Raw genomic sequence first — 26,418 nt, 5'->3', positions numbered from 1 at the left:
GCCTCTCTTAAGAGCAGCCAGATTTGTACCGTTGGGGTATTGAAGCTTTTGACGCCTGCGTGGAGTTGGAAATATTGGGACAGCTTAACCGAAACCAAATTGCTAGTCCTCAAGGCAAAACTTTAAAGTGAAGGTATGGCTTTGACCAGTTGCGGGTTAGGATTTTTATGACACCAACAACGTATTGCATTCCCCCTCCTTGCTCCCCTTAAATTCTTTACCCATCTTCCGTGACACGACTTAAATTGAGATATCCATTATTATTATTATTTTGCAATTTTTTGGATACATGTGTGTGTTTATGTATGTTCGGGGGAGAGGAAGAGAGAGACAGAGACAGAGAGAGACAGAGAGAGAGAGAGAGAGATTGCATTCTTTCAAAGGTTAATTTATTTTTGCTCAGGATTTGGTGGTGGCTGGATATTCCAGAGAATCAAAAACCCCATCAAGTGTGTATTTGTGCAAGGGATTCAGACACTGGTTTTTCCCCACTTTCCCCCCCATTTTCTGCAACCAGGCTACGGTGTGTAATATTTTTCCCCCCCTGCGTCGGGATTACTTTCGACTTAGGGTTGTTAACCTGGGCTACGCCATCCCCTAGTTTGCTTTGCTTCGAAGGGCCGTCTGAACTCACCCATTTGTGGGCTCCGCTCCACAAGCCATGGGTTTTTTAGCAAGTTGCGTGAACACAGGAAATGCCACGGCAACCGTTTTTGCCTTGGCATCCTTTTGCCCCCCCCCCCCACTTTCCGGCATCGTTCAGATGAAGTCTTGGTCACATCCCAAGAACGGGCGATACGAGAGAGAAGCGTTCAGAAAGATTTATCTTGAAGGACACCCGCGATCCAGAAAAGCCAAAATCAAGTTCTTTTTTTTCCTCCTTTGGCTAATTCTGATCACCCCTTTTGGGAAAATTTGGTTTCGTAACCCTATTTTGGGGGTTAAGTCTCGGCTGTATGCGTTGCGGTGAAATTAAAAATTCACTTTAACGCTATCCCGAAAAGCAAAGCCCCTAACTTTTCAACCGTGGTCGAGAAGCGAATTCAGGCTCAAATTATTCCGATTTTGCAGAAGATCAAATGTTGAGTCTCTTCCCTCCACCCCCTAAAAAAAAGAGGGGTTCAGGAAGACCAACAACGTCTGTATTGACAAACAGTGAAAAATCTGCAATTGAGACTGTTTGCGGCTTTTGATTTGGATATAGTATTTGTTTCATTTGATAATTTGATAACCTATAACGTTTAGCATAAAGAGGCACGATTGCCTCACCTCCAAGAACCTTCACCCCGGCCACCAGTACGTTCATTTTCATCCTGGTACATTAAATAACTCAGGACAGAAAGTATTCATCCATATTGATGCGAGGAAAAGCCTTGAATGAATTCCTGCATATTTGAATGGAGGGAGGGAGGGGGGGGTCCCATCTAGATTCCTCTGGGAATCTCTCACCGTCTGATGTCCGGATTTCTCTGCTCGATCAAAATCCTGGTAAAGATACGACATGCCTTCCTTTGCTTGGCTGGTTTCATCGCAACTGTCTCCCATATCCCTTAGGAGAGAAATGGAAAGATACACACAGAGAGAGTGTGTGTGTGATGGTTGTATCGGCCTCAGTTCCCCGTCCTGTAAAAGGGGATCCCCTTGGAGGGGAATGAAAGCCTTAGCAGGTACCAAAGGACAAGACAGGTGTGCCCCCCACTGGTTGCAACGCAGCCTGGGCGGATGTGTGCATCGGGTGGGGTGGGGGCGGAAATGCGTATCCTTAAAATTTGTACATCCATCATTCAGTCTCTGGGACACCCACCAGTCAGACTGAGCAGCCGGGAAGCCCCCTTTCTCTCCCCCCAAAAATATGAGGGTCTCACTTGCTTCAGGAGAGCCCCGTCATCACAACGCTACAATGGTAGCGTCGTTGGTTCGACCTCCCCCCACTTCTCCCACCCCCCCCCACCACACACCTGAAGATTAAAGGGGGCTGCAAGCTTTCCGGGCCTGTGTGTAATTTCGGGCACGCTTGGATGGATCCTTCTGTGAAATGGGTCCAGTTGGGCCAAGCAGTGGGGTGAAATGGGGGAGGGGGGATGGGGTACATTTGTCTTAAGGAGATTTCCTGATCTGGTTAGCCATTAGGGATCAAAGCTCCCTGCCGCCCCGCCCCCGCCCCCCCAATTAATCACCTCCCCAAAGAGCAATTCCCTCCAGGTGGAGCTTCCTCTTCCCCACCCATGTCCCAGTGGGAGGGGGAGGCGCCTGCCTCCCCTCCCCTTTTTGATATTCCTTTGCGGTCCAGCCTGCCTGTCCAGCCCCTGTTGTTATTTGATAGGCGACAACGTTACCATGGCAACAGGTTGCCTTTCCCCCCCTCCCCCCCCCACTTCTCCTCCTCTCCTTCCTTCCAAAGGAGGAACATCTTGTCATTATATTTAATCCGCTGCGGCTGGAGAAAAGGGCTGAAATATTAAGTTGGGGGGTTGCCATGGCGACCACTTTTGTGGCATTGCTGTTTTGCCTTTGGTGTCGGATTTCGCACCCTGGGCCCACTTCCGCCGAACCTCCCCCTTCCCTCTTGTTTTCCTCCCCCTCGTCCTTTCCAGCCCACTCCCCCTCGCCCCCCCCATGCTCCCCCCCAATAAATAAATAAATCCTGTGCATTTTTCTATGATAGACCACCAATACATACGTGTGTGTGTGTGTGTGTGTGTGTATGTATATATATGTGTGTGTGTGTATAAAATATTATTTATATATAAATGTATATATGTATATGTATATACATATACATACATACATATACATATACATATACATATATATATCTTCCACGTTTTGTTCTGTTTTTAAAATAAAAAATGCCTCTTCGGTTTTCTGTTTGTTTTTTCTTTCTCTCCCTTAGCGGGAAAATTGGCTTTTCTAGGCTTGGGAAGCCATTAGAAATATTGTTGTTGCTCTTGTTGTTGTTGTTTTTCAATCCCTTTGAAACTGACCCGGGTGAGAACTTGGCGAAAGCTTTATTTATTTATGTATGTATGATGTATGTATTTCTTTAGCTAGCCAGCCAGCCAGCCAGCCTGTGGGTCTTTTCTCCTCGTTAGCTGATGGCTGGTTGGGTTAAGTCCCAAGAGCTGCGAGTTCGAAACACAACCCGCCAACTCTTTCAGTGTGACTCAACTTGAACCTCTTTTCCCAGGCGAACCCATTGCTCAAGGCCGGCCGATCCATCTGGGATCGGACCAGAGCCAAAAGATGCTGCCCGCTACCATAAGGTCCCCCTGGTTTTCTCTTCTACCGTTCGTGCCAGGAAAACATCTACCTGCTAGATAAGTCTCTGTTGGTCTTTGGCACCTGCTGAGAAAAATCAAAATCAAGAGTGAAGTGTTTCTTTTTTTTTTTCCTCCTTCGGCTAATTTCAATCGCATCTTTCGGGACAGTTTTGTTTCGTAACCCCGTTTTGGGGGACTATTTGCGTGGCAGGAAAATTAAAATTCACCTAAAGTGAAATTCCTGGCTTTGAACCACAGTCGAGAAGTGAATATGGAGAGATTTTGGGGTGGGGTGGGGGGTGTCTCACTGCCTTTTACTCTGGAGGCTCTATAGCTATGGTGGCGAACCTATGGCACGGGTGCTAGAGGTACACAGAGGCCTCTCTGTGGGCACGCGCGCCATCGCCAGCTTTTCTTCTGGTTTATGGCGTGCACATGCGCGCCAACCAGCTAGTCTTCGCAGGCTCTGGAGCGCCTGAAAACGACCGTTTTTGGGCCATTTTCCAGGCCATCTTTCAACCGTTTTCAGGCTGTTTTTAGGGCCAAAAACGACCCCAAAATGGCCTGAAAACAGCCTGAGAAACAGCCAAAAAACAGACATGTGCGCGCCGGCCAGCTGGTCTTCAGGTGCCCAGCGCTCCGGCGCGCGCACATGCACACGTATTCTGGTTTGGGCGCTTGGTGCTGAAAAGCTTTGCCATCACTGCTCCTTGTCTGCGGATTTTCCCAGCCTGCTTCTAAAGTCACCTTCGAAAACTTTGCGTGAATGTCTTTTATTTAATTTATTTCCATCCCATCTTTGTTATTTGTATAAATAACTCAAGGCGGTGAACATAGCTAATGTTGGGGGGTGGGGGGAGATCCTTGGTGCTCTCTGAGCTGGCTTGCTTTCTTGCAGGCGTTTCATTACCCAACATTACCCAACATTACCCAGGTAACATCATCAGTTGCTAGTAAGGAGTTGGGGTTTGCTTTCAGTTTATATTCTGGTGAGTTGCCTGTCTTGTGTTGCTGGAGACGGTCTTAGAGATTATTTAATTGGGCTATTTACCGATGGCTCTTTGGCAGTTTCTTGATTGCGGTATTGTTTACTTGGTCGTGGTCTGAAATTAACCTTGGAGTTCATCTATGCTGATCTGAATCTGATTATTAGTGGAGAGATGCTCTATAGATTAGACTGGTTGCATAATCTATAATCTATGGCTCAGGGGCTAAGACATTAAGCTTGTCGATTGAAAAGTCGGCAGTTCAGCGGTTCGAATCCCTAGCGCCGCGTAACAGGGTGAGCTCCCGTGACTTGTCCCAGCTACTGCCAACCTAGCAGTTCGAAAGCAGGTAAAAAATGCAAGTAGGAAAAATAGGGAACCACCTTTGGTGGGAAGGGAACAGCGTTCAGGGCGCCTTTGGCGTTGAGTCATGCCGGCCACATGGCCACGGAGACGTCTTCGGACAGCGCTGGCTCTTCGGCTTTGAAACGGAGATGAGCACCGCCCCCTAGAGTCGGGAACGACTAGCACGTATGTGTGAGGGGAACCTTTACCTTTACCTTTAATCTATAGATGTTGTTATGTCTGTTGATAGCTAATGCTCTTATTTTCCTATTTTCCCCCACAACAACCACCCTGTGAAGTGGGGAAAGCTCCATCTACCTCTCCCCATTTCCTTCACACATGCAGATACAACCATGATGGCGAACCTCCGGCACGTGTAGCCGAAGTGGCACGCGAAGCCATGTCGCCCGGCACACGCAGCCTGGCCTGTTTGTCCTCTGGGTTTCTGCACAACAATCAGCTGCCCTTCATGCGCGTGGCACTGTCAAAAACCGGCGGGTGCATGTGCGCCGGACAGCCGATCGTCGGGTGCTCATGCGCGCTAGAACCCGGAAGTTTGGCTTTTCTGGAATGTGGCCTCAACGCGTCCACGTGCGTGCGTGACCTTTCCGCTTGACCCTTTCGGCCCTCGGTGCCGAAAAAGTTCGCCATTCCTGAGATACAACCACCCTCTTGCTCTCTTCTTTCCTTGCTATTTTTCCTTCCTGTGTGCCTTTCCCACGCTGCCCTCTCCTCCTCTTCCAGACCCATCCAGCTTTCTACCTTTCTTTCTGCCTCCCAGTATTCCCAGCTAGCTCCAGCCTGACAAATGTCAGGCATTTGACGACAACAGAATTAGCCTCCCTCTTCTCTTCACCGCATTTTTGGGGTGCTTCCAAGACTTTTGAGAAGCAAACGTGACCCCAAATCAGGAAATGTTACAGGTAGTCCTCAACTTACGACCACAGTGGAGCCCACCGAAATTTATGGGCTTAAATGAGACATTTGTTAAGCGAGTTTGGCCCCGTTTAACCATTTTTTTTTTCTTGCCAGGGTTGTTAAGTGAATCATGGCAGTTGTTGAATTAGTAACACTGTTGTTAAAGGGAATCTGGCTCCCCCGTTGACTTTGCACGTCAAAAGGTTGCAGAAAGGGGATTGCGTGACCCTGGGACACGGCAACCGTCATAAATGTGAGTCAGTTGCCAAGCATCTGATCACGTGACCATGGGGATGCTGCCATGGTCATAAGTGTGAAAAACAGACATCGGTCCCTTTTTTCAGTGCAATTCTAACTTTGAGCGGTCACTAAGCGAACTGTCGTATGTCAAGAACCAGCTATATTTCCCAGTTCCATCAACAGGGACCTTTAGAGTGGTGCGGTGGCCTAGAGGTGGAACACCCGCCTCACAATCAGGAGGGCCGTGAGTTCGATCCTAGGTAGAGGCAGATATTTCTCTCTCTGGGCACCATGAGAATATATCTGCTGAACTAAAACTCCGCATTGGTGACAGGAAGGGCATCCGGCCATGAAAACACTCTGCTAGCTCCATTCAGTTGCCCGAATTCCATCCCACAAAGGATTATGGGGTCGTTAAATGAAGATGTTGATCAACAGGGATCTTTCAAAATAATAATAATAATCCCAACTTTTTCCCAGCCTTGTCCAACCTTGAAAAATCCAACCTCCTATTTCTCTTTGGAGCACATTTTGCTTTCGCTATTTAGCCCGGGGTCACGTCTATGAGAACGGTCATGCTAAAAATGCAATATAACAGCATAAGTGCTCAGTCGCACCGATCTCTCTATTCCATTCCCTCCTCGGATCTGAGCTTTGTCAAGCCAACATAAAAGGCCCCAGCCTTTTTCCGGGCCCCTGGCGAAGAAGATCACAAGGAGGGGTGTGTGTGTTACGTTCTTTGTTGTGTTGTGTGGTGTGTGTTTTTATTTTTTTGCTTGCTCTTGTCGCGCGAGGCTTTCTTGGGCAGGGAGCCATTGTACCCAAAGGTGTCGGAAGAAAAGACCGAACCTTGTGTGGCTGGTTTTTTTCCCCCTCACGGTGAAAGAAAAGAGCCAGACCTGAAGAAAAGATTACATACACCCAGCTTGCCTGTCTGTGGGAACATCGCTTTCTATTCTTGCGGGGTTTTTATTTTTTTTTTCTCTCCTCCCTCTTTACATAATAATCCAGCTTTCTTGCCTCAGCTGCAAACTCCAGAGAGAGAGTGAAAGAGAAAGAGAGAGGAGATAAACATAAGACCGGCTGCCAACGTTGCCATTTTGAAATCAATCCGGCACGGCAAGAGACTGTCGGGTACAAGCAACCTTGAAGAGGAAAAAAAATTAAAGGTTGATCTGATGCTAGCCACGTGTGCAGTCGGAATAAACAGGCCAGCCTTCCTCTACATCAGGGGTATCAAACTCAAGGCCCGGGGGGCCGGATCCAGCCCGTGAAGTACTTAGATCAGGTCCGTGGGCCGCCCTGGAAAAAAACAGCAAAGGACCGGCCCGGTGTGCTTCTGCCAGGGAGAACAGAGTGGTTTTAGCAGGCAGAGGGTTGCAGGAGGCCGTGCTTGTGACTCGGGCCCAAGTAGTTATTACCAGACACAATCAGTCCTAAACAAACGTATTTTATTAGAACAGCTCAGTCCAAATTAATTCCAAAACAAAGTCCTTCAGAAAAAGTCCTTCGGCCTTATCACAAACCTTTGTCTTCTTTGGCACCCTGCCAAAGGCTTTTCGTGGCAAGAACCCCACAAAGTTCAGGAACAGGAGACAAGAAACAATTGTAGCAATGTTGCTTTCCTACAAAGAGCCCAAGAACCGTTGCTGCTCTTTTAAGCCTTATGGGAGGAGCCAATCATCTCCTGGCCTTACTCCTGAGTCGTCCCTTTTGCTTTAGCTGCTCTTGCCTTCTGGCAGCTCTTCGAATGCATGCACTAGGAACAGACTCCTCCTGTTCCTCTGCCTCTCTGGAGGCTCCGGGGTCCGCGCATCGCTCCCAGATGGGCCTGGCCCCATCTCTGCCTCCGATGCAGAACTCTCAGAACCCCAAGATTTTGGCAGGGGTTTGTTTGCTCTCCAAGCTTGTTTCAATTTAGTTTCTGAACGTTTTGTTGCCAGACTGGGTAACACCATCAGCAGGATAGAAATAGCACTTAGACTTAAATACCGCTTTACAGCCTTCTCTAAGCGGTTTATAGAGTCAGCCCCTTGCCCCCAACAATCTAGGTCCTCATTTGACCCACCTCGGAAGGATGGAAGGCTTCTCTTCCCTTCTCCTCCTTTCCCTTCCCTTCCCCCTTCTTTCCCCTCCTTTCCTTTCCTGAACGTTAAAGCCGAAGGATCACACACTGTTCCCCATCACCTCCTAACCAGCACATGTCCACCAATAGCTGCTTTGTTGCATGTTACGTCCACTTTGGACGTAACCCGGCTTTCTGTGCCTTTTGAGAACCGTTGCGCCTCCTGTTCAAGTGACATGCGGCAGGAGGCGGATTCGCTAGAGCTCCACACACGGGGCATCTCTGCCATTCCTCCAGCAACCTAGCTTCTATGGGGTGTGGGCTGTGGGGAGTTGTAGTTGGTTGACATCTGGAGGGCTGCAGCTTTCCTTCTCTTGTAGTAGAGGACATACTCGCGGCTCAGTCTGGGCAAACTTACTAACCCTTCTATGTTTTTGACTTGCAGGAGGCTGAACAGCACCCAAGGAGAAATCCGGGTTGGGCCCAGCCATCAGGTAAGGTTGTCCCGAGCATCGCCTTGCTGTGCAGTTTTTTTCACACATACACACAAAAAAGCCGTTCCACAAAGAAGCCTGGCTGTAGCGTTTGAAGAATTGGTGTTGCTTGCAGCCTGGTTTACTCGTTTGTAATATTCAACTTGATGCCAAACAACTCTGGGCAACCCCATAGTCAAACCCAAGGCCCTTGGGACAGATCCAGGGATGGGCTGCTGGGGGGTTGGCAGGGGTTCAGGAGAACCTCTAGTTAAGATTCTGTGCAGTTCGGAGAACTCCCAAATCCAACTCGTGACTGGCCCCACCCACCCCGCCCTGCCCCTCCCAGGAGTCCCCATGTGGCCCGTTTTGGATGCAGGTAAGTGCAGGGCATTTGCAGAGGCTGGGGGGGGGCAAAAAATGAGCCTACTGGAAGTTCGGGAAGAGCTTTCGGAGCCTGGGGAGGCCCTTTTCAGCCTCCCAGAGGCTTGAGGAAAGACTCCGGAGCCTGGGGAGGGCAAAAATGTCCTCTCCCGGCCATGGCGCAGGAGGCCGACTAGGCCACGCCTACCATGGCCACACTCACCCAGCAACTGGGCAGAGAACCCCTTGCTAAAATTTTTGAAGCCCACCCTTGACCAGATCCAGCCCCGCAATCTGTTCGTATCCAGTCGTCCTGGAAAAGGGCCGGCCAGCGTGGCTTCAACCCGTTCTACACAGTGCGAAGAGGAAACATGCCAGCAGTTGGGGGAGTGGCATCAAGCTGGCCACGCCCACCCAGCTGGCCACCCCGACCATCACCACACTCCCCGAGGTCAACCGCAGCCCTGAATTGGCCCTCAATGAAATTGAGTTTGATACCTCTGCCGTAGAGCAACAGACAGCATGAAAAGCATTATGTCAGCCGAAGCCACAAACCGCAAAACCCACTGTAGAACAGAAGAGGAAGAAGAACCAGATAGTTCGTGCGATAAGAAGCTGCCGGAATATCTCCTATCTAGCCCTCCAGAACACCTTGTGGAGTGGGGGCGCATGGGTCTCAAGGGGAACTCATTCCAGAGGGGCTGGGATAGAAAAGGTCCCTTGCCTGATTAGAGAGCGTTGCTTAATCGGAACAAGGAATAAATAAATAAAAACCCTCCCTTCTCTTCGCCAATGGAGCATCTCATACATTGCATGTCAAACACGCCACGTGTGGGGTTGACTGTGATAACCGATTCTTGTCTGCTGCCTTTCAGAGGCGCTTTGCCTTCGATGGAACTTAAATAATTACTAGCTTGAAAAGCGGGTTTACTGCCATGTACCCAGGTCGCTGGCAAGAGGATGAAGGCTGCCAACTGGAATCTTGCTTAGGATCATCTCTGTCCAATTTGAATTCTCTGCCCTAGAATCAGTGGTGGGATTCAGCCGGTTCAGGAGAACCAGTTGTTAAATTTGCTGGCTGGCATTTCCCCTCTCGCCCCTTCCAGGTGTCCCCACACGCCCCATTTTTGCTCTCAGGAGGCTGCAGGGAGGCCTACTAGGCCCAAAACGGGGCACGGGAGGGAGGGCCCCCCCCCATGGCCTGTTTTTGCTCCCACGGGGGTGCAGGAGGTTGAATGCTGCCTGTCACACACCCCTGGCCACAACCACCATCTGTCAGTTTTGGAAGGCAATTTTCTTTTTGCTTCTTAACTGCCACATTTTTTTAGCTGGGGAAGTGGGGAGGGGGTTGTTGTTGGAGCGGTAGAAAGTTAGTCATAACAACATTCCGTATCCCGCGTCTGACGGAGACTGCCTGAGGATTGTATCCAATTGAGTGTGAAGAGTTGATGGGACAATGTGATGAACTTGTGAGTGTGGGGCAGGGCTGTGAACTGTCAACTGGGTGTGGAAAACCTGGAAGCTTTCAGTTTCGGGTTTTCCCAGCTGTGCCAACACGACATCTCTAATAAATTGGAACTTTGAGGAACCTCAAGCCTCAGAGCTTTATTTCGTTGGGGGTGTTCCTTGGAACCCTGACACCATGGTCACATCCACCTAGCCGGTCATTAGGGCAGAGAACCGGTGGTTAAATTATTTGAATCCCACCCCTGTCTAGAACCATCGGTTCCAGAGCAGAGAATAGGGGATGGATTTGACTTCCCAGGCCAAGGGGTGTTTGGTCTGGGAGACAGAAGGGAAAGAGGATTCCTTTTCATAAAGAAAATTTCTAATTTCTGGGAATCTCCAATTTGGCCGTCGATATTTTGAGAGCTTACCATGAAGTCGTGTCCTTTCTCTTCCCTGGGTTAAAAAAAAAAAAGTCTTTGAGCGTTTTACAGGTAGTCCTCGACTTACGACCACATTTGAGACCTAAGTGTCTGTGGCTAAGCGAAAGATTTGTGCCCCCGTTGTACGACCTTTCTTGCCACCGCTCTTAAGCGAATCACTACAGTTGTTAAATTAGTCACAGCGTTGTTAAGCGAATCTGGACTTTGCTTGGCCGAAGGTGACAAAAAAAAAAAAGGGGGGGGATCGCGTGACCCCTGCAAATGTCATAAGAAAAGAAATCCGTTGCCGAGCGCCCCGAATTTTTGATCACGGCTGCAACGGTCGTAAGTGTCAAACGCGGTCTTTTTTTCCACCCCCGGTGCCATTGTCACTTCGAATGGTCGCTAAAGGAACGGTTGTGCTACCTGTATCAGCTTTAGAAAGAAGAAGTCGTCTCCGTTATTGGCTGCAAAAATATTCAGCCGTGCCTGTTGCGGCACAGGAAATCAGGGGTGGGCTTCAAAAATTTGAACAAGGGGTTCTCTGCCCAGTTGATGGGTGGGCGTGGCCGTGGTGGGCGTGGCCTAGTCGGCCTCCTGCACCACTGCCAGTGGGGGGGGGGCGTTTTTGCCTCCCTGGGCTCCGAAGCCTTGAAACCAGCCTGTTTCTGGTCTTCCCGAACCTCCAGTCGGCCTATTTTTCGCCCTCCCCGAGCCTCCGTGTGTGCCCTGCACTTACCTGCATCCAAAACGGGCTGCGTGGGGACTCCTGGGAGGGGAGGGGTACGGTGAGCGGGGCCTGCCAGGATTTGGGGATTTGGGGATTCTCCAAACTGCACAGAACCTTAGCTAGAGGTTCTCCCGAACCCCCAGCAGCCCCACTCCTGTGTGAAATGCATGGAAAGAAGAAAGACACACACCCCTTTGTGTGTGTGTGTGTGTGTGTGTTTATGGATGTCCTGTTTCGTTGTGTGAAAGCCCTTCCTCTCCACGCCAAGCACCAAGGGCACCAATCTGCCTTTCTTTACAACTCAAGACTTCCTCAACTTCGAAAGTTTGCTTTTAAATGCCACTTTAAACGTTCGCGTCGAGCGTCCGCCTGAAGGGCCGTGAACACGCTGAATTGTTTTCTCTGATTGTTCTTCCCTCTTCTTTCCAGGCCAAGCTGCCCGAGCTGCAGCCTTTCCCTTCCGGAGATGGGGACGCGGTGACGCGTCACGAAGAGCTGGTCTGGATGCCCGGGGTGAACGATTGCGACCTGCTCATGTATCTACGGGCAGCGAGGTAATCACCACGTTCGGGAATCGGCCCGCCGAGGACCCTCGTGCAAAACCCAACCGATCTGGCACCCCAAAATTGCCCCTGAGAAAGGGATGCCCCCCTGCTTGGCGCGATGGCGCATGGACGCACCTCGAAAGCAGCCCCACTTTTTTCAAATTAGGGAGGAAGCTTTGAACGCCGGGGTGCATTTTCAGGAAGAGAGATGGGCTGATCTGGGGTGTCTCCCATGAGGCCTGTTTTTTTTTCCCCTTTCCTGATTCGTTTCAGAAGAAGGTGCTGTCCTAGTGATAGAGCTTAGACTTATATACCGCTTTGCAGTGGTTGACAGCCCTCTCTAAGCAGTTTACAGAGTCAGCCTCTTGCCCCCAACAATCTGGATCCTCATTTGTATTGACTTCAGAAGGACCGGAGGCTGAGTTGACCTTGAGTTTGTCAGGATTGAACTCCTGGCAGTGGGCCGAGTTAGCCTGCAATACTGCATTCTAACCACTGGGAGGGACGGAGGGTGGAAGGAAGGAAGCAGGAAGATAGCAATAGCCCTTAGACTTATATACCACTTCCAGGTGCTTTACAGCCCTTTCTCTAAGGACTCTGGGAGTTGAAGTCCACAAGTCTTAAAGGGACCAAGGTTGGAGACCCCTGCTCTAAGTGGTTTACAGGTCAGCCTATTTGCCCCCAACAATCCGGGTCCTCATTTTACCCACCTCGGAAGGATGGAAAGCTGAGTCAACCTTGAGCCACTTGGTCAGGATCGAACTGCTGGGAGTGGGCAGAGTTAGCCTGCAATACTGCATTCTAACCACTGGGAAGGGAAGGAGGAAGGAAGGAATACAAGGAAGGAAGGAAAATAATAATAGCACTTAGGGTGCTGCTACAAGCTGGCGGATGCTAAATAGCATTAGCCCTTAGACTTGTGTACCGCTTTACAGCCCCCTTTCTAAGCGGTTTACAGAGTCAGCCTCTTGCCCCCAACAATCTGGGTCCTCATTTTACCCACCTCGGAAGGCTTGAGTCAACCTTGGGCCAGTCAGGATCGAACTCCTGGCGGTGGGTAGAATTAGCCTGCAATACAGGCAGTCCTCGAGTTACGACCAGAATTGAGCCCAAAATCTATGTCGCTAAGTGGAACAGTCGTTCTGTGATTGATTGTCCCATTTTGCGACTTTAAGAGAATCCCTGCCATTGTTAAATGACTAACCCGGTCGTTAAGGGAATCCGGCTTCCTGATTGATTTTGCTCGTCGGAGGGTCGCAAAAGGGGATCACGTGACCTTGGGGGGGACACAGCCCCGGTCGTAAGTACGAGCTAGTTGCCAGGCATCTGAATTTTGATCACACGATCATGCCACAAAGATCGTAAGTAGGAAAAACGGTCGTAAGTCCCTTTTTTCAACGCCGTTGTAACCCCGAACAGTCACTAAATGAACTGCTGTAAGTCGAGGACCAGCTGTGCTGCATACTTACCACTGCGCCACCGCTACAGGGTGTCTCGGCTTGCAATAGTTCCTGCAGATTCCCTTAACTGTGGCAAAAGGCTCGTAAAATTGGCCGTGACTCAATTAACCTCTGCCTCCCTCAGCAACTCAATTTCCGTTCTCCGTTGTGGTCGTAAGTCGAGGATTAACTGTAAACTTCTTTTTTTTAAGTTGGGGGGGAGAGGCTTAGCCTCGTGGGAAAAAAAAAATTATCCGTCAATATTGTTGTTGTTGTTGTTGGCTCTGCTTGCTTCACCTTGGAAGCCGGTCGCAACCTGCTAAAATTCAAATTTCTTTTTGGGATGCGCAGGAGCATGGCGGCTTTCGCGGGGATGTGCGACGGCGGTTCGACGGAAGACGGCTGTGTGGCGGCTTCCCGGGATGACACCACCCTCAACGCCCTCAACACAGTAAGACGCCAACTTCCGCCTTTCCGGAAATAAAACGTTTTGGCAATTCTAACTGAGTTCCTCTCCCCCCCACCCCACATCTCAGGTTCTTCTTTGCAGCGTTTTAATCAGCTGGTCAAAATCCTGCCAGTGTGTTTGGGTCAACCTTGTGAATCTTAGCCAGCCAGACTGTGGTCCAATCCACAGAGCAGGAGGGAAGAAAATTTAGGAAGGGAACTGAAGAATGAACAGAATTGGCGTAGGGTCTGGTCACAGCTCTCTTCCTCATTGTAGACGGACTGGAGACGGATTGGCTTTTCTCCAGCCCCCTTGTGACATATGGCTAGTTGCCGGGCTGCCCTTCAGATGTTTGTCTGAAAACTTCAGGGATTTATTTATTTTTTTGCCTACTCAGAACAGTCATACTGACTTATATGCATCCAAGTGGCTGTGGGTGTAGGTTTTCCCAAGATGGATAGGATAGGATAGGATAGGATAGGATAGGATAGGATAGGATAGGATAGGATAGGATGCAGAATGCAGAAGAGAATAGAACACAGGACAGGACAAGATAGGATTGGATAGGGAATAAGGAAGGATAGAAGAATATAATAGAATAGAAAATACTGAAAATACTGAATTCTATTCTACAGAATAGAATAAGGAAGAAAGGATGGAATGGAATGAAATGGAATAGATTAGAATAAGGAATAGGAAAGGATAGAATAGAATGGAATGGAATGGAATAGAAAATATGGAATGGAATGGAATAGAAATGAAAAGAAAATATGGAATAGAGTAGAGTAGAGTAGAACAGAACAGAAAATTTGGAATGGAATGGAATAGAATAGAATAAGGAATAAGGAATAGGAAAGGATAGAACAGAAAAGAAAATATGAAATAGAATAGAATAAGGAATAGGAAAGGATAGAATGGAATGGAATGGAATAGAAAATATGGAATGGAATGGAATAGAAATGAAAAGAAAATATGGAATAGAGTAGAGTAGAGTAGAACAGAACAGAAAAGAAAAGAAAATATGGAATGGAATAGAATGGAATGGAATAAGGAATAAGGAATAGGAAAGGATAGAATGGAATGGAATGGAATAGAAAATATGGAACAGAAAAGAAAAGAAAATATGGAATGGAATGGAATAAGGAAAGGAATAGGAATAGGGTTCAGTAGAGTAGAATAGAATTACAATAGGAATAGAATAGAAAAGGAAAGGAAAGGAAAAAAAATAGGATGGGATAGGACTATGGAACGGAATGGAATTCTTTATTGGCCAAGAGTGACTGGACAGACAAGGGGTTTGTCTCTGGTGCAGAAACTCTTACAAACAGCAAAGTAATATAATTATACAATACCAATAAGAGAAGGTAGAAGAAAAGATGAGAGGGATAATAGTACTACAGCCAAACCACCTGGAACTAATATCTTTATTAGGGCTAAGATTTTTTTTTTTTTTTTGCATTTATATCCCGCCCTTCTCCGAAGACTCAGGGCGGCTTACACTATGTCAAGCAATAGTCTTCATCCATTTGTATATTATATGCAAAGTCAACTTATTGCCCCCCCAACAATCCGGGTCCTCATTTTACCTACCTTATAAAGGATGGAAGGCTGAGACAACCTTGGGCCTGGTGGGACTTGAACCTGCACTATTGCAAGCAGTTGCTGTTAATAATAGGCTGCATTAGCCTGTTGCGCCACCAGAGGCCCGTACATTTTGCCTTTGGGGGGGTTGTTTCCCCCCCCCCCCATCCTCTTTTTGCCTCTCCTTTACTTGAGGGTCTTTTCTGAAACCTCTGCAAGAGATGGTGAGAGGCCGGCTTTATACTCTATATTTATCTGTTGCCTTGGATAAAAAAAACGAGGCGGGAAATTTTTAAATTTTTCGCCTTCCGGAGGCCACATTGCCTGAAATGGCCTTTGGCAGACGCCTCTCCAACCGGGAAGAAATGGTTGCTTACCTGTTGTTGTTTTTTGTTTTGCTGGGAGCCCAAACCGGCCTGTAAAAAGCTGGACTCTTTCACGAGCTCCGTCCCAGTCTGGTTTTCCGATGCGTGGCTGGGAATCGCCGGAGTCTGGTTTGGGCGGAGGGGGGGGGCGTGTTGATGTTTAGAAACGATAATGGGGTAATAAATAAATAAATAAATAACCGGATCCGCTCTATGATTCCTTATTATGGAGATACAATAAAACTTCAGAGCGGGGCCCTTTTCACATAAATCATCCCTGACAAAGTTCTTTCCCAGTGTTTTATTTATGTAATAACAGGGTGCTGTAATCCTCAACGTGATTTATTGTTAATTACACCCAAAAGGCACCGGAGAGAACAAGGGAAGCCTTGTGAGTTTGTGTTGTTTTTTTTCCTTTTGCTGAGCAGCATTTATATTAACTTCCTTCCTCCCTGGGTCTATTTGCCTAACAGACAAGGCAACATTTCCTTCCTCCCTCCCTCCCTCCCTCTCTGCCCTCCCCTCCCTTTTGTTATTCTCTCCATTTATCCTTCCTTCCTTCCTCTCCTCTTTTTCCTTCCTTTCTCCCTCCCTCCCTTCCCTTCCATTTATTATTCTTCTCTATTTAGCCTTCCTTCCTTCCTCCCCTTCCCCTCTATTTATTCTTCCTTCCTCCTCCCTATTTTTCCTTCCTTCCTTCCTCCCTCCCTTCTCTTCCCCTCCATTTATCCTTCCTTCCTTCCTTCCTTCCTTCCTTCCTTCCTTCCTTCCTTCCTTCCTTCCTTCCTTCCTTCCACCTCCCTCTTTTTCCTCCCTCTGTCCCTTCCTCTCCCTTTATTATTCTCTCCATTTAGCCTTCCTTTCTTCCTCCCCTCCCCCCCTTCCCTTCCCCTCCATTTATTCTTCCTTCCTTCTCCCTCTTTTTCCTTCCTTTTCTTATCTCCTTGCCTTCCTCCTCCCTATTTTTCCTTCCTTCCTTCCTTCCTTCCTCCCTTCCGTTCCTTCTTTCCTTTCTTCTTTCCTTTCTTCCTTCCTTCCTTCCCCCTCCCTCTTTTTCCTCCCTCCCTCCCTTCCCCTCCCTTTATTATTCTCTCCATTTAGCCTTCCTTTCTTCCTCCCCTCCATTTATTCTTCCTTCCTTCCTTCCTTCCTTCCTCCTCCCTCCTTTCCCTTCTCTTCCCCTCCATTTGTTCTTCTCTCCTTCCTTCCCCTTCGTTCCTCCCTCCCCTCCCCTCCCCTTGACAACCCAACATGTAATTACAGGTAGTCCTCAATTTACAACAGTTCATTTAGTGACCGTTCCAAGTTACAACGGCACTGAAAAAAGTGACTTACGGGCTGCTTTTCGCAGTTACCACCTTTGCAGGGTCCCCGTGATCATGTGATCAAAATTCGGCCGCCTGGCGACTGGTTCATAGTTACGACCGTTGCTGTGTCCCAGAGTCACGCGATCCCCTTTTGCGACCTTCTGACGAGCAAAAGCAACGGGGAAACCAGATTCACTTAACAACCATGTTACTAACTGAGACAACTGCATCGACTCACTTAACCACTGAGGCAAGAAACGTCGTAAAACGGGACGAAACGAAGCGTCTCGCTTAACAGCAGAAATCCTGGGGTCAAAAATCATGGTCGTAAGTCGAGGACCTAACTGTACAACGATCGTAGCCTCCCAGGATCACCTGATCCCAGCCAGAGTCAAGGAATGGGGCGGGAGATGGATTCACTTAACGACCACCTGACCGGCTCAACAAGTGTTGATTCGCTTAACAGCCGTGGCAAAATGGTCGTAAATTTGGACGCAACTCACTCTTACAACTGCCATGCTTAACAGCGGAAATTCTGGTCCCCACTGTAGTCATAAGTTGAGGACTTCTCCTCTCATCCATTATCCATTCAGATTGACAGCTGATGTTGGAGTCTTTTTGGATTTGGAGCAAGATGTCAGTATGCAAGGCATCTCGTCTCCCGTTGCCACCCTCCCCCCCCTTTTTTAAAAAAATTTTATTCATACATTTTTCTTTAATATACATTGGTGCTTGGTAAACAGTGTATTGTCTGGGTCAGTATACTTTATACCTAGTAATAGCAGTAGTAATATTGTTTATATATACATATTATAGAATAGAATAACAGAGTTGGAAGGGATCTTGGAGGTCTTCTAGTCCAACCCCCCCTGTTCAGGCAGGAAATCCTACACCACGTCAGACAAATGGTTACCCAACCTCTCTTCTTAAAAATTTCCAGTATTGGAGCATTCACTACTTCTGAATGCAAGCTATTCCACTGATTAACTGTTCTCACTGTCGGGAAATTTCTCCTTAGTTCTAGGTTGCTTCTCTCCTTGGTTAGTTTCCACCCGTTGCTTCTTGTTCTACCCTCAGGTGCTTTGAGAATAGCTTGACTCCCTCTTCTTTGGGGCAGCCCCTGAGATATTGGAAGACTGCTATCATGTCTCCCCTAGTCCTTCTTTTCATCATGCTAGACATACCCAGTTCCTGCAACCGTTCTTTGTATGTTTTAGCCTCCAGTCCCCTAATCATCTTCGTTGCTCTTCTCTGCACTCTTTCTAGAGTCTCCACATCTTTTTTACATCGTGGTGACCAAAGCTGGATGCAGGATTCCAAGTGACGCCTTATCCAGGCATTATAAAGCGGTATTAATACTTCACTTGATCTCGAGTCTTGATCTTGATATTAATAATCTTTCAACTTCTAACTTCTGCCTCTATTATCTAACCATAGATAGAACAAATCCCACGTTTAAAAAAAATTCTGTATCTTCTTCACCTCCCCCCACCCTTTCCATTAAAACATCTGCAGATATTTGAAGAGACAGGCAGAGCTTTAAGAGTTCCCCCTCCAAGATTATCAAAGGCCAGAAAATTCAGGCCTAGATTGGCTTTTAATAGCGTATATAAAAAAGGCCGATTGCTGATAACTTCTCGCTGGGAGCTTTCTCTTCCTTCTTTTTTCCTTTTCAACTATATTTTTAATGCGGGAAAGAAAGAGAGAGAGAGGGGGGAAGAAAGAAAGAAGGAAGGAAGGAAGGAAGGAAGGAAGGAAGGAAGGAAGAAAGAAAGAAAGAAAGAAAGAAAGAAAGAAAGAAAGAAAGAAAGAGAGAGATGAATGGATGAAAGAATTCCCTTCTTTCCCCGTCATCGTCGGCCGAAAATAGCCTCTGCTTTTAATATCTTGCAGCCTTCTAAATCTGTTCCTTAATTAAAATTCACAGGCGCTAAGCTGGCGTTTGATAGCAGTGCCTGAGTGTAATTTTACCGTAGAGCGAACCTTTGCGCTCCGGCTTCTGATGTCCTTGATGGTCGCATTTGAAACGCACACCGCTTTTAGTCTCCCAAGATCCTAAGGGTGAAGTTGAGTGCCAGGCTCAAAATTACAAGGAGGAGGAGGGGGGAGGTAAAAACTCCATTTTTTTTTTCATGACTGAGATGCAGCCTGTTTGGAGGATTGTGGTAAAGTCCATCCGAAGCTTGGTATTTTATCGCCTTTCCTAACTGATCATCACATCCAAGGAAAACTGCAGGAAGTAGAAGAAAATTGTCTGACATGACATTTCTGCATTTCGGCAAGGTTATCTTTGCTGTGTTTCCAACCTTGGCAAGTTTAAGACACGTGGACTTCAACTCCCAGAATTCAACACTGCTGGCTGGGGAATTCTGGGAGTGGAAATCTACAGATCAGGGGTGAAATGCTCCTAGTTTGGACCGGATCGGCTGATCCGGTAGCAATGGCAGCAGGTGGCTTGGAGAACCGGTAGCAAAAATCCCTGGCCTCCCCTCCAACCTTTCCTCCCCTCCTCTCCAACCAGCTAACCAGCCTTCCTGTTGTGTCTGCGCTCCCCATAGCTGGGCCTCCTCCCAGAAAGTGACTTGGAAAGTGAGGGGGAAGGGCCATCAGGACTTACCTCGGGAGCACCGGCTTCCCTGGCTCAGCTCCATGAGCCAGAGGCAGGCCAGGTGGAAGAGATAACAAGGCCTCCGTCCCCAGATTCTTTCCTCCCCCAGGCCACACCTCCAGACCCAGCTGATGGCAATCAGGCCTGGCTGGACCCTAGGTTTCGTAGGCAGGAGCGGCAGGAACAACAGAAGCAGGGGTGGGGCAGGCCTAGGAAGTGCTGAGTCATGGAGCCACACCCCACAGGATATAAAGGCAGCAAGAGCTGCTGCGCCTCTTCGTAGCAGGCAAATCAACTGCTAAACTAAGAGCTGAAGTACTGTTTGTTCCTGGGTGACTCATCGGAGTCAAGGGAGATAACAGACACTTGGCAGATGCTTGCTATTTTGCTGCCAGAGCTGATAGTGCCAGCTAATTAAGCCATCGCTCAGACAGAGGCGAGGGGGGACAGAACACTTCGAGATCCTGGCCAGGTTCTTAATGGACTCCCCATTATTTCCCATCTCCCATCACCACCACCACCATCCCGGCCCAGATGCTTTCAAGCCAGCTGGGTAATGGCCGTAATTGGAGGTGCGTGCCTTCGCCACACCGGTGCCCCCGGATACGCAGCCGCGCTTCCGACTCGGAAAGGTCGCCGGGAAAACAGGAGCCTTTAAATTAAGTTATGAATTACAAGCCGAGGACAATATTTTGACGCGCCCGAGCTGGCCGTGTCAAGAATGGCAGGGCGTAATTCACAGATTCATTACCGAGCGGAGGTGGCGGGGGCTGACAGCTGAGCGCAGAAGGCAACGCGGGGGCCATACTCGCACAAAAAACGCACACCTTGCAGGGAGGGGATGCTAATAAGGCGTGGGAGGGGGCAGCGTCCCTTTAAGGCCCCTTGTGAGATAAAGGAGGGTGAATAGAGAAGGAAAAAAAGGCGCATTAGCATTTAAAACAGATAATGTTGTAAGCCCTGCCTGCCTCCCTCCTTCCCTGCCTTACAGCCACGGGGAGATTAAAGGAGGCCTTGGGATGCTTAATTGCTTTCATTTGAGCCCTTCAGGAAAGTCAAACATACGTATCACAACAGCCCTGACAATTTCAAAACATTGATTTTGTGTTCTCTCCCTCGCCGCCTCCCCTTTTCTATGCCTCCAGTTTCTTAAGCTGGCGGAAAGGAGGAGGGTGTAGCAAGCCATGTGAAACGCCTCCTGCCCTTTTAATGCTCCTTCAGTCCATGCGCCTAATCGTCACATCTTAAAAAACAACAACAAACACTTACCACTTCCCTTCCACGTTCTCTTTCCCTGCTTCTCTGAGCGATGATGGGCTCCGGAGTCCGCTTCAGTTAAGCTGCCTCCAAATTTCTAGCTCCTACCCAGTGGTGACATCTGAACCGGTTTACTACCGGTTCGCTGGCTGCGCATGTGGGCCACACACCAAATGTGAGGTGCGCGCGCAATGCAAGCCAAAAGGAGGCATGGGGTAAGTGGAACAGCACACGGGTGTGTGTGTGTGATCAGTTGTGGCGCATGATCTTTTTTTTTTTACTTTTAAAAGCATTTTTTTACAACCTATTCAGCTGAATAGGTTGTAAAAAAATGCTTTTAAAAGTAAAAAAAAAGGCTCTGATGATTGAGCGGCTCAGCTGTGATCATCAGAGCCTTTTTTTTTACCTTTTAAAAGCATTTTTTTTAAAGAAGCGGCAATCGGGTGATTAGATGGGCGGGAGGGGAGGAATTTTTGTTACTGATTCTCTGAACCACCCGTCGCCCATCGCTACTGGATCAGCCGATCCAGTCTGAACTGGGAGCATTTCACCCCTGGTTCTACCATATCTCATGACCTAAAACGGACACCTAACATCAAAAACATCATCAAAAAAGCACAATAAAGAATGTTCTTTCTGCGCCAACTCAGGAAGCTCAAACTGCCCAAGGAGCTGCTGATTCAGTTCTACAGAGGAATTATTGAGTCTGTCATTTGCACCTCTATAACTGTCTGGTTCGATTCTGCAACCCAACAGACTTCAGAGGATAATTAGAACTGCAAGAAAAAGCAATGGCTACCAACCTGCCTTCCATGGAGGACCTGTATCCTGTACGAGTCAAAAAGAGGGCTGTGAAAATATTTACAGATACCTCACATCCTGGACATAAATTGTTTCAATTCCTACCCTCAAAACGACGCTATAGAGCACTGCACACCAGAACAACTAGACACAAGAACAGTTTTTTCTCCAAATGCCATCATTCTGCTAAACAAATAATTCCCTCAACACTGTCAAACTATTCACTAAGTCTGCACTATTATTAATCTTCTCATCGTTCCCACCACCCATCTCCTCCCACTTATGACTGTATGGCTGTAACCTTGTTACTGGTATCCTTAAGATTTATATTGACTGTTTCCTTATGACTATCTTTAAATGTTGTACCGTATGATTCTTGACGAATGTAACTTTTCTTTTATGTACACCGAGAGCCTATGCACCAAGACAAATTCCTTGTGTGTCCAATCACACTTGGCCAATAAAGAATTCTCTTCTCTTCTCTTCTCTTCTCTTCTCTTCTCTTCTTAGAATTCTTGATGAACGTATCTTTTCTTTTATGTACACTGAGAGCATATGCACCAAGACAAATTCCTTGTGTGTCCAATCACACTTGGCCAATAAAGAATAAAGAATTCTATTAACGAGGGGATGGACGGCTGGTTAAGTTTCATTTGAGCCTGGTGCCAACTCAACCCATTCCGTTAGTTTTACGGCCCCGCGGACACGCGTCATGCTCAGGAAACAGGATAATTCACGAAGCGATGGGAGGGAGAGGGGTTACTGATAGGCCCGCTGAGTCACGGGAATGGCACAGCGATATCCTGGTTGTATCGGCACCTTTTTAAATATACATGATGATCAGTGGTGGGATTCAAATTTTTTACTACTGGTTCTGTGGGCGTGGCATAGCTTGGTGGAGGTGGCTTGGTGGGCATGGCAGGGGAAAGATACTGTAAAATCTCCATTCCCACCCCACTCCAGGGAAGGTTACTGCAAAATCCGCATTTCCTCCCGATCAGCTGGGACTCGGGAGGCAAAGAATAGATGTGGGCAGGGCCAGTCACAGGTGGTATTTACCGGTTCTCCGAACTACTCAAAATTTCTGCTACCGGTTCTCCAAAACTGGTCAGAACCTGCTGAATGCTGCCTCTGATGATGATATACGTCGTAATTACGACCATTTTTCTCTTATTCATACAGTATAGCCCATAAGGGGAAAAAAGAAACTTGATATTATACAACATACTTATATCTATTGTTTTCATGGTTATAACATAATTCTCTATATACAGTTATCTCTCTATATATTTTGATTTACAGTTATGTACCGTCTAGTAATAATATTGCTTGCAATACCTATTCTGTACAGCTTTGTACTTGTATTTGTTTCTAGCTTATTTGTCCTCTTTCGTCATTAATTTTCTAACCCTTGTATCTATTAACTAGCCCAGGGGTCTCCAACCTTGGCAACTTTAAGCCTGGTGGACTTCAACTCCCAGATTCCCCCAGCCAGCAAAGCAAAGCTGGCTGGGGAATTCTGGGAGTTGAAGTCCACCAAGCTTAAAGTTGCCAAGGTTGGAGACCCCTGATCTAGCCAATTGTACTGTAGGTCCCATATTGGATAATAGTCTGCTTCTCCTTTGTCTTTAATTTCCATCATTAAGCTGTCCATTTCGGCACATTCTAATATTTTCCTTATTACCATTTCCTCTGTAGGTATACTTCCTTTTTTCCAATGTTGTGCATATGTAATTCTAGCTGCTGTTATTACATGTAACATTAAATATTGAATTATTTTATTGCGTTTCCCCATTGGTATGCCTAATAGAAGTTGTTCCGGTTTTAGGTCTGTTTGTTGTGTTATCATCTCCTCTAACCACTCTTTTTATCTTTACCCAATATTTTTTCGCCAATGGACAGGTCCACCACATGTCAATGTTTTTTTGTCTTCAGAACCCAAAACTGTCTTCGGCCCGAAGCCGCTAAGCTTTCTGCTTCGGTTCTCTTTTGGAAAAAGGATCTGTGTCTTCTCTAGCGTTGTTTCCACTGACCCCCTATTCTCTCTTCCTTCTTGCAGCTACACGAGAGCAACTATGACGCCGGGAAGGCCCTCCAGCGTCTGGTGAGGAAGCCCGTCCCCAAACTGATCGAAAAATGCTGGACAGAAGACGAAGTGGTAAGAAGGCTCGTTTTGGGGGCCCGGCTCATGTCGGGGTCTGCTTCAATCTCTCATCATTTTTGCACAGATCCTTCACTTTGGAAGGTGGCGAGAGACAGGGGGTGTCTTGCGCAGCCGGCTTCTCCCAACTGCCAGGCTCCCACCTGACCAGGTTGCACCCAAATCACTCAAAATTAGACATTGCTCTGCTACCTGTTGTGGCCCGCCAGCGGATCTGGCAGCAGATTCAAACAGCGAGGAAGTTGGGGAGGAATATGGGCCAGTGCTGGAGTCTGGGGAAGACTCTGATGAGGGCTCTGCGTCAGAGATCAGGGCCATATGCCAGTTTTCAGCTGCCTTCGGAGTCAAGACATCAGTGAGGCAGGCGAACAGCTGGAGCCTTTTCCCAGTGTGCACATGTGCAGGGTTGCCAGATGAAGGGAACAGCTAAAGAACAAGGGTCGACTCAGGAGTAAGGCCACAGGTGGACGATGAATGGCCTCTCCCAGAGGGAATAAAAGAGGAGCGGAAGGGGAGAAGAAAGACTTTGCTGGAGAGGAAGTCACTTTAAATTAAATAAAAGGGTTTTTTGTCGGGGCAAGGAGTCTGCTTCGTGGTTTGGGGAAGCCTAGGTCAGAACACTACCCCTGGGTTCAGCTAAGGAGCCGCTGAGGGCCCAGCCAGTTACCCCTAATTGCCCACTTAGGGGCCAGCAGACCCCTCTTCCCCAAAAAACCCAACTAGAAATAGCTTTTCTGCGCCTTGGCTCTGTTCCCTGAATTCAGCAGCCATGAAGTGTTCGGAGCTCGGAGCTCAACTTTCACCCAAGGTGCCCTTGCGTGGACTCGAAGGTCCAAAGAACGAGGTGAAGGGATGGAACAAGGGTACTAAGGCCAGGGAGAATGAGACGAGGGGAGCAGGAGAAGAGAAAATAATTCCCCCTCTCATCTCTTCCATAGAGGAAGAGCAGAAGCCAGATGGCTTTAAGAGGAAGCGCATTAAGATCCATGCACCTGCTCTAATGGTTGTAAGACTGGCGTGGCCCCCTCTAGTAAGATCCAGGGGCTTTCTTGGGAACGTATGGAAAGGGACTTGGCGGGAATTTCCCCCCTCCCCCACTTTAAAAATCTCCTTTGGTTCTGTTGTGGTCCACCAGCAGCCTGCAGAGCTAGCAGCAGAGACGGACAGTGAGGAGGCTGGGGTGGACAGTGAGCTAATCCTGGAATCAGGGGAAGGCCCAGACGAGGGCTCTACGTCAGAGGCAGAGAGGGGGCCAGGGCCATCTGGAAGCGATGTGCAGACTCCAGAGGTGGACAGCAGAGAGGCAGAGGAACAGGAGGAGCCTGTTCCTTGTGCATGCATGCGCAGAGCTGCCAGAAGGCAAGAGCAAAGGGATGACTTGGGAGTAAGGCCAAGAGATGATTGGCCCCTCCCATAAGGCTTAAAAGAGCAGCAACGGTTCTTGGGCTTTTTGTAGGAAAGCAACGTTGCTACATCTGTTTCTATTCGGCGTCTCTTGTTTCTGAACTTCCTTTGCCAAGAAAAACCTTTGGCAGGGTGCCAAAGAGGACAAAGGTTTGTGGTAAGGCCGAAGGACTTTTTCTGAAGGACTTCGTTTTGGAATTAATTTGGACTAAGCTGAGAATGAAGTAATTCCCAGCTGTTATAATAAAATAGGTTTGTTTAAGACTTAAGTGTGTTTTTTATGCCTATGTGAGTCTAGGTCACAACAGGTTCTGGTCCGAGAGTGGTGTGTGGGGAGAGGTGGCTGAATCGCACAGACTGAGCAATGGCAAAATCAGGAAATGTGATGTCTGGGCACCCAGGGGTGCTTGTGGGGAGGTGGGAGTCTGTCAAAAACAGGCCTCTTGGACAGCGAGGTATCCTCGTCTCTAGCACATCCTGGGTACCAAAGCGAGCTGAGCCGCCGTTTTTTTATTTTTTTTGTTTACATTTATATCCCGCCTTTCTCCGAAGACTCAGGGCGGCTTACAGTGTATAAGGCAATAGTCTCATTCTATTTGTATATTTACAAAGTCAACTTATTGCCCCCCCAACAATCTGGGTCCTCATTTTACCTACCTTATAAAGGATGGAAGGCTGAGTCAACCTCGGGCTGGGCTTGAACCTGCAGTAATTGCAGGCTGCTGTGTTCTAATAACAGGCTTCTAACAGCCTGAGCTATCACGGCCCTTATGGTTTATCTCCAACCATCAAAGAACCCCTTCGGCAAACAATGCAATGCGTCTCCGAGGCTGGCTGTCTTTTGCTTCGGATTGTTCCTCCCTGCCGACTTCTCATCAGCTGGGAATCGGGGCCCCTGCTGGAACCCTCCTTCCCCCCTAGGTCTCTTCTCTTCCCCACCCCCGCCTCCTCCCCCCTTTTCCCTACGCCTTTTTTTTAATCCTAAAAGCGCCGGCGATATTTCGGCGCGGGGCTTTGATCAACGGCGGCCGTTAAAAAGGCTGAGAAAGGAGCATCACAATGGAAGAAAAGCAGGTGCCCGAAGGGCCTGCTGGCACCGCAGTGCACAAGGAACGGCCGTCTTTAGCTCTGTGCGCCTCTGCCAGTTTGGGCTCATCTGTCAACTGTTCGCCCCTTTAGTGCCCCAAGTCCACGGGCTTTTCGCACCAGGCTCAGCTGGCCTGCAGATGGGGAACTCCCCTTCCCCTAAATGAT

General features: G+C 48.1%; 1 protein-coding gene across 4 annotated transcripts in view; it reads left to right on the top strand.

Annotated features, from left to right (window-relative positions):
* RERE (arginine-glutamic acid dipeptide repeats) overlaps positions 1-26,418 on the top strand; it is a 282,778-nt gene that overhangs the window by 182,778 nt on the left and 73,582 nt on the right. For all 4 annotated transcript variants that reach the window (XM_058160874.1, XM_058160873.1, XM_058160875.1 and 1 more), the window contains 4 exons: positions 8,260-8,308; positions 11,678-11,802; positions 13,584-13,683; positions 23,659-23,757. In XM_058160874.1, the coding sequence (XP_058016857.1) occupies positions 8,260-8,308; positions 11,678-11,802; positions 13,584-13,683; positions 23,659-23,757 (373 nt within the window). The remainder of the gene's footprint in view (positions 1-8,259; positions 8,309-11,677; positions 11,803-13,583; positions 13,684-23,658; positions 23,758-26,418) is intronic.

This window comes from Ahaetulla prasina, chromosome 18 (assembly GCF_028640845.1).
Source record: "Ahaetulla prasina isolate Xishuangbanna chromosome 18, ASM2864084v1, whole genome shotgun sequence".
Lineage (NCBI taxonomy): Eukaryota > Metazoa > Chordata > Lepidosauria > Squamata > Colubridae > Ahaetulla > Ahaetulla prasina.
This window is presented reverse-complemented; position numbering and strand designations above follow the sequence as displayed.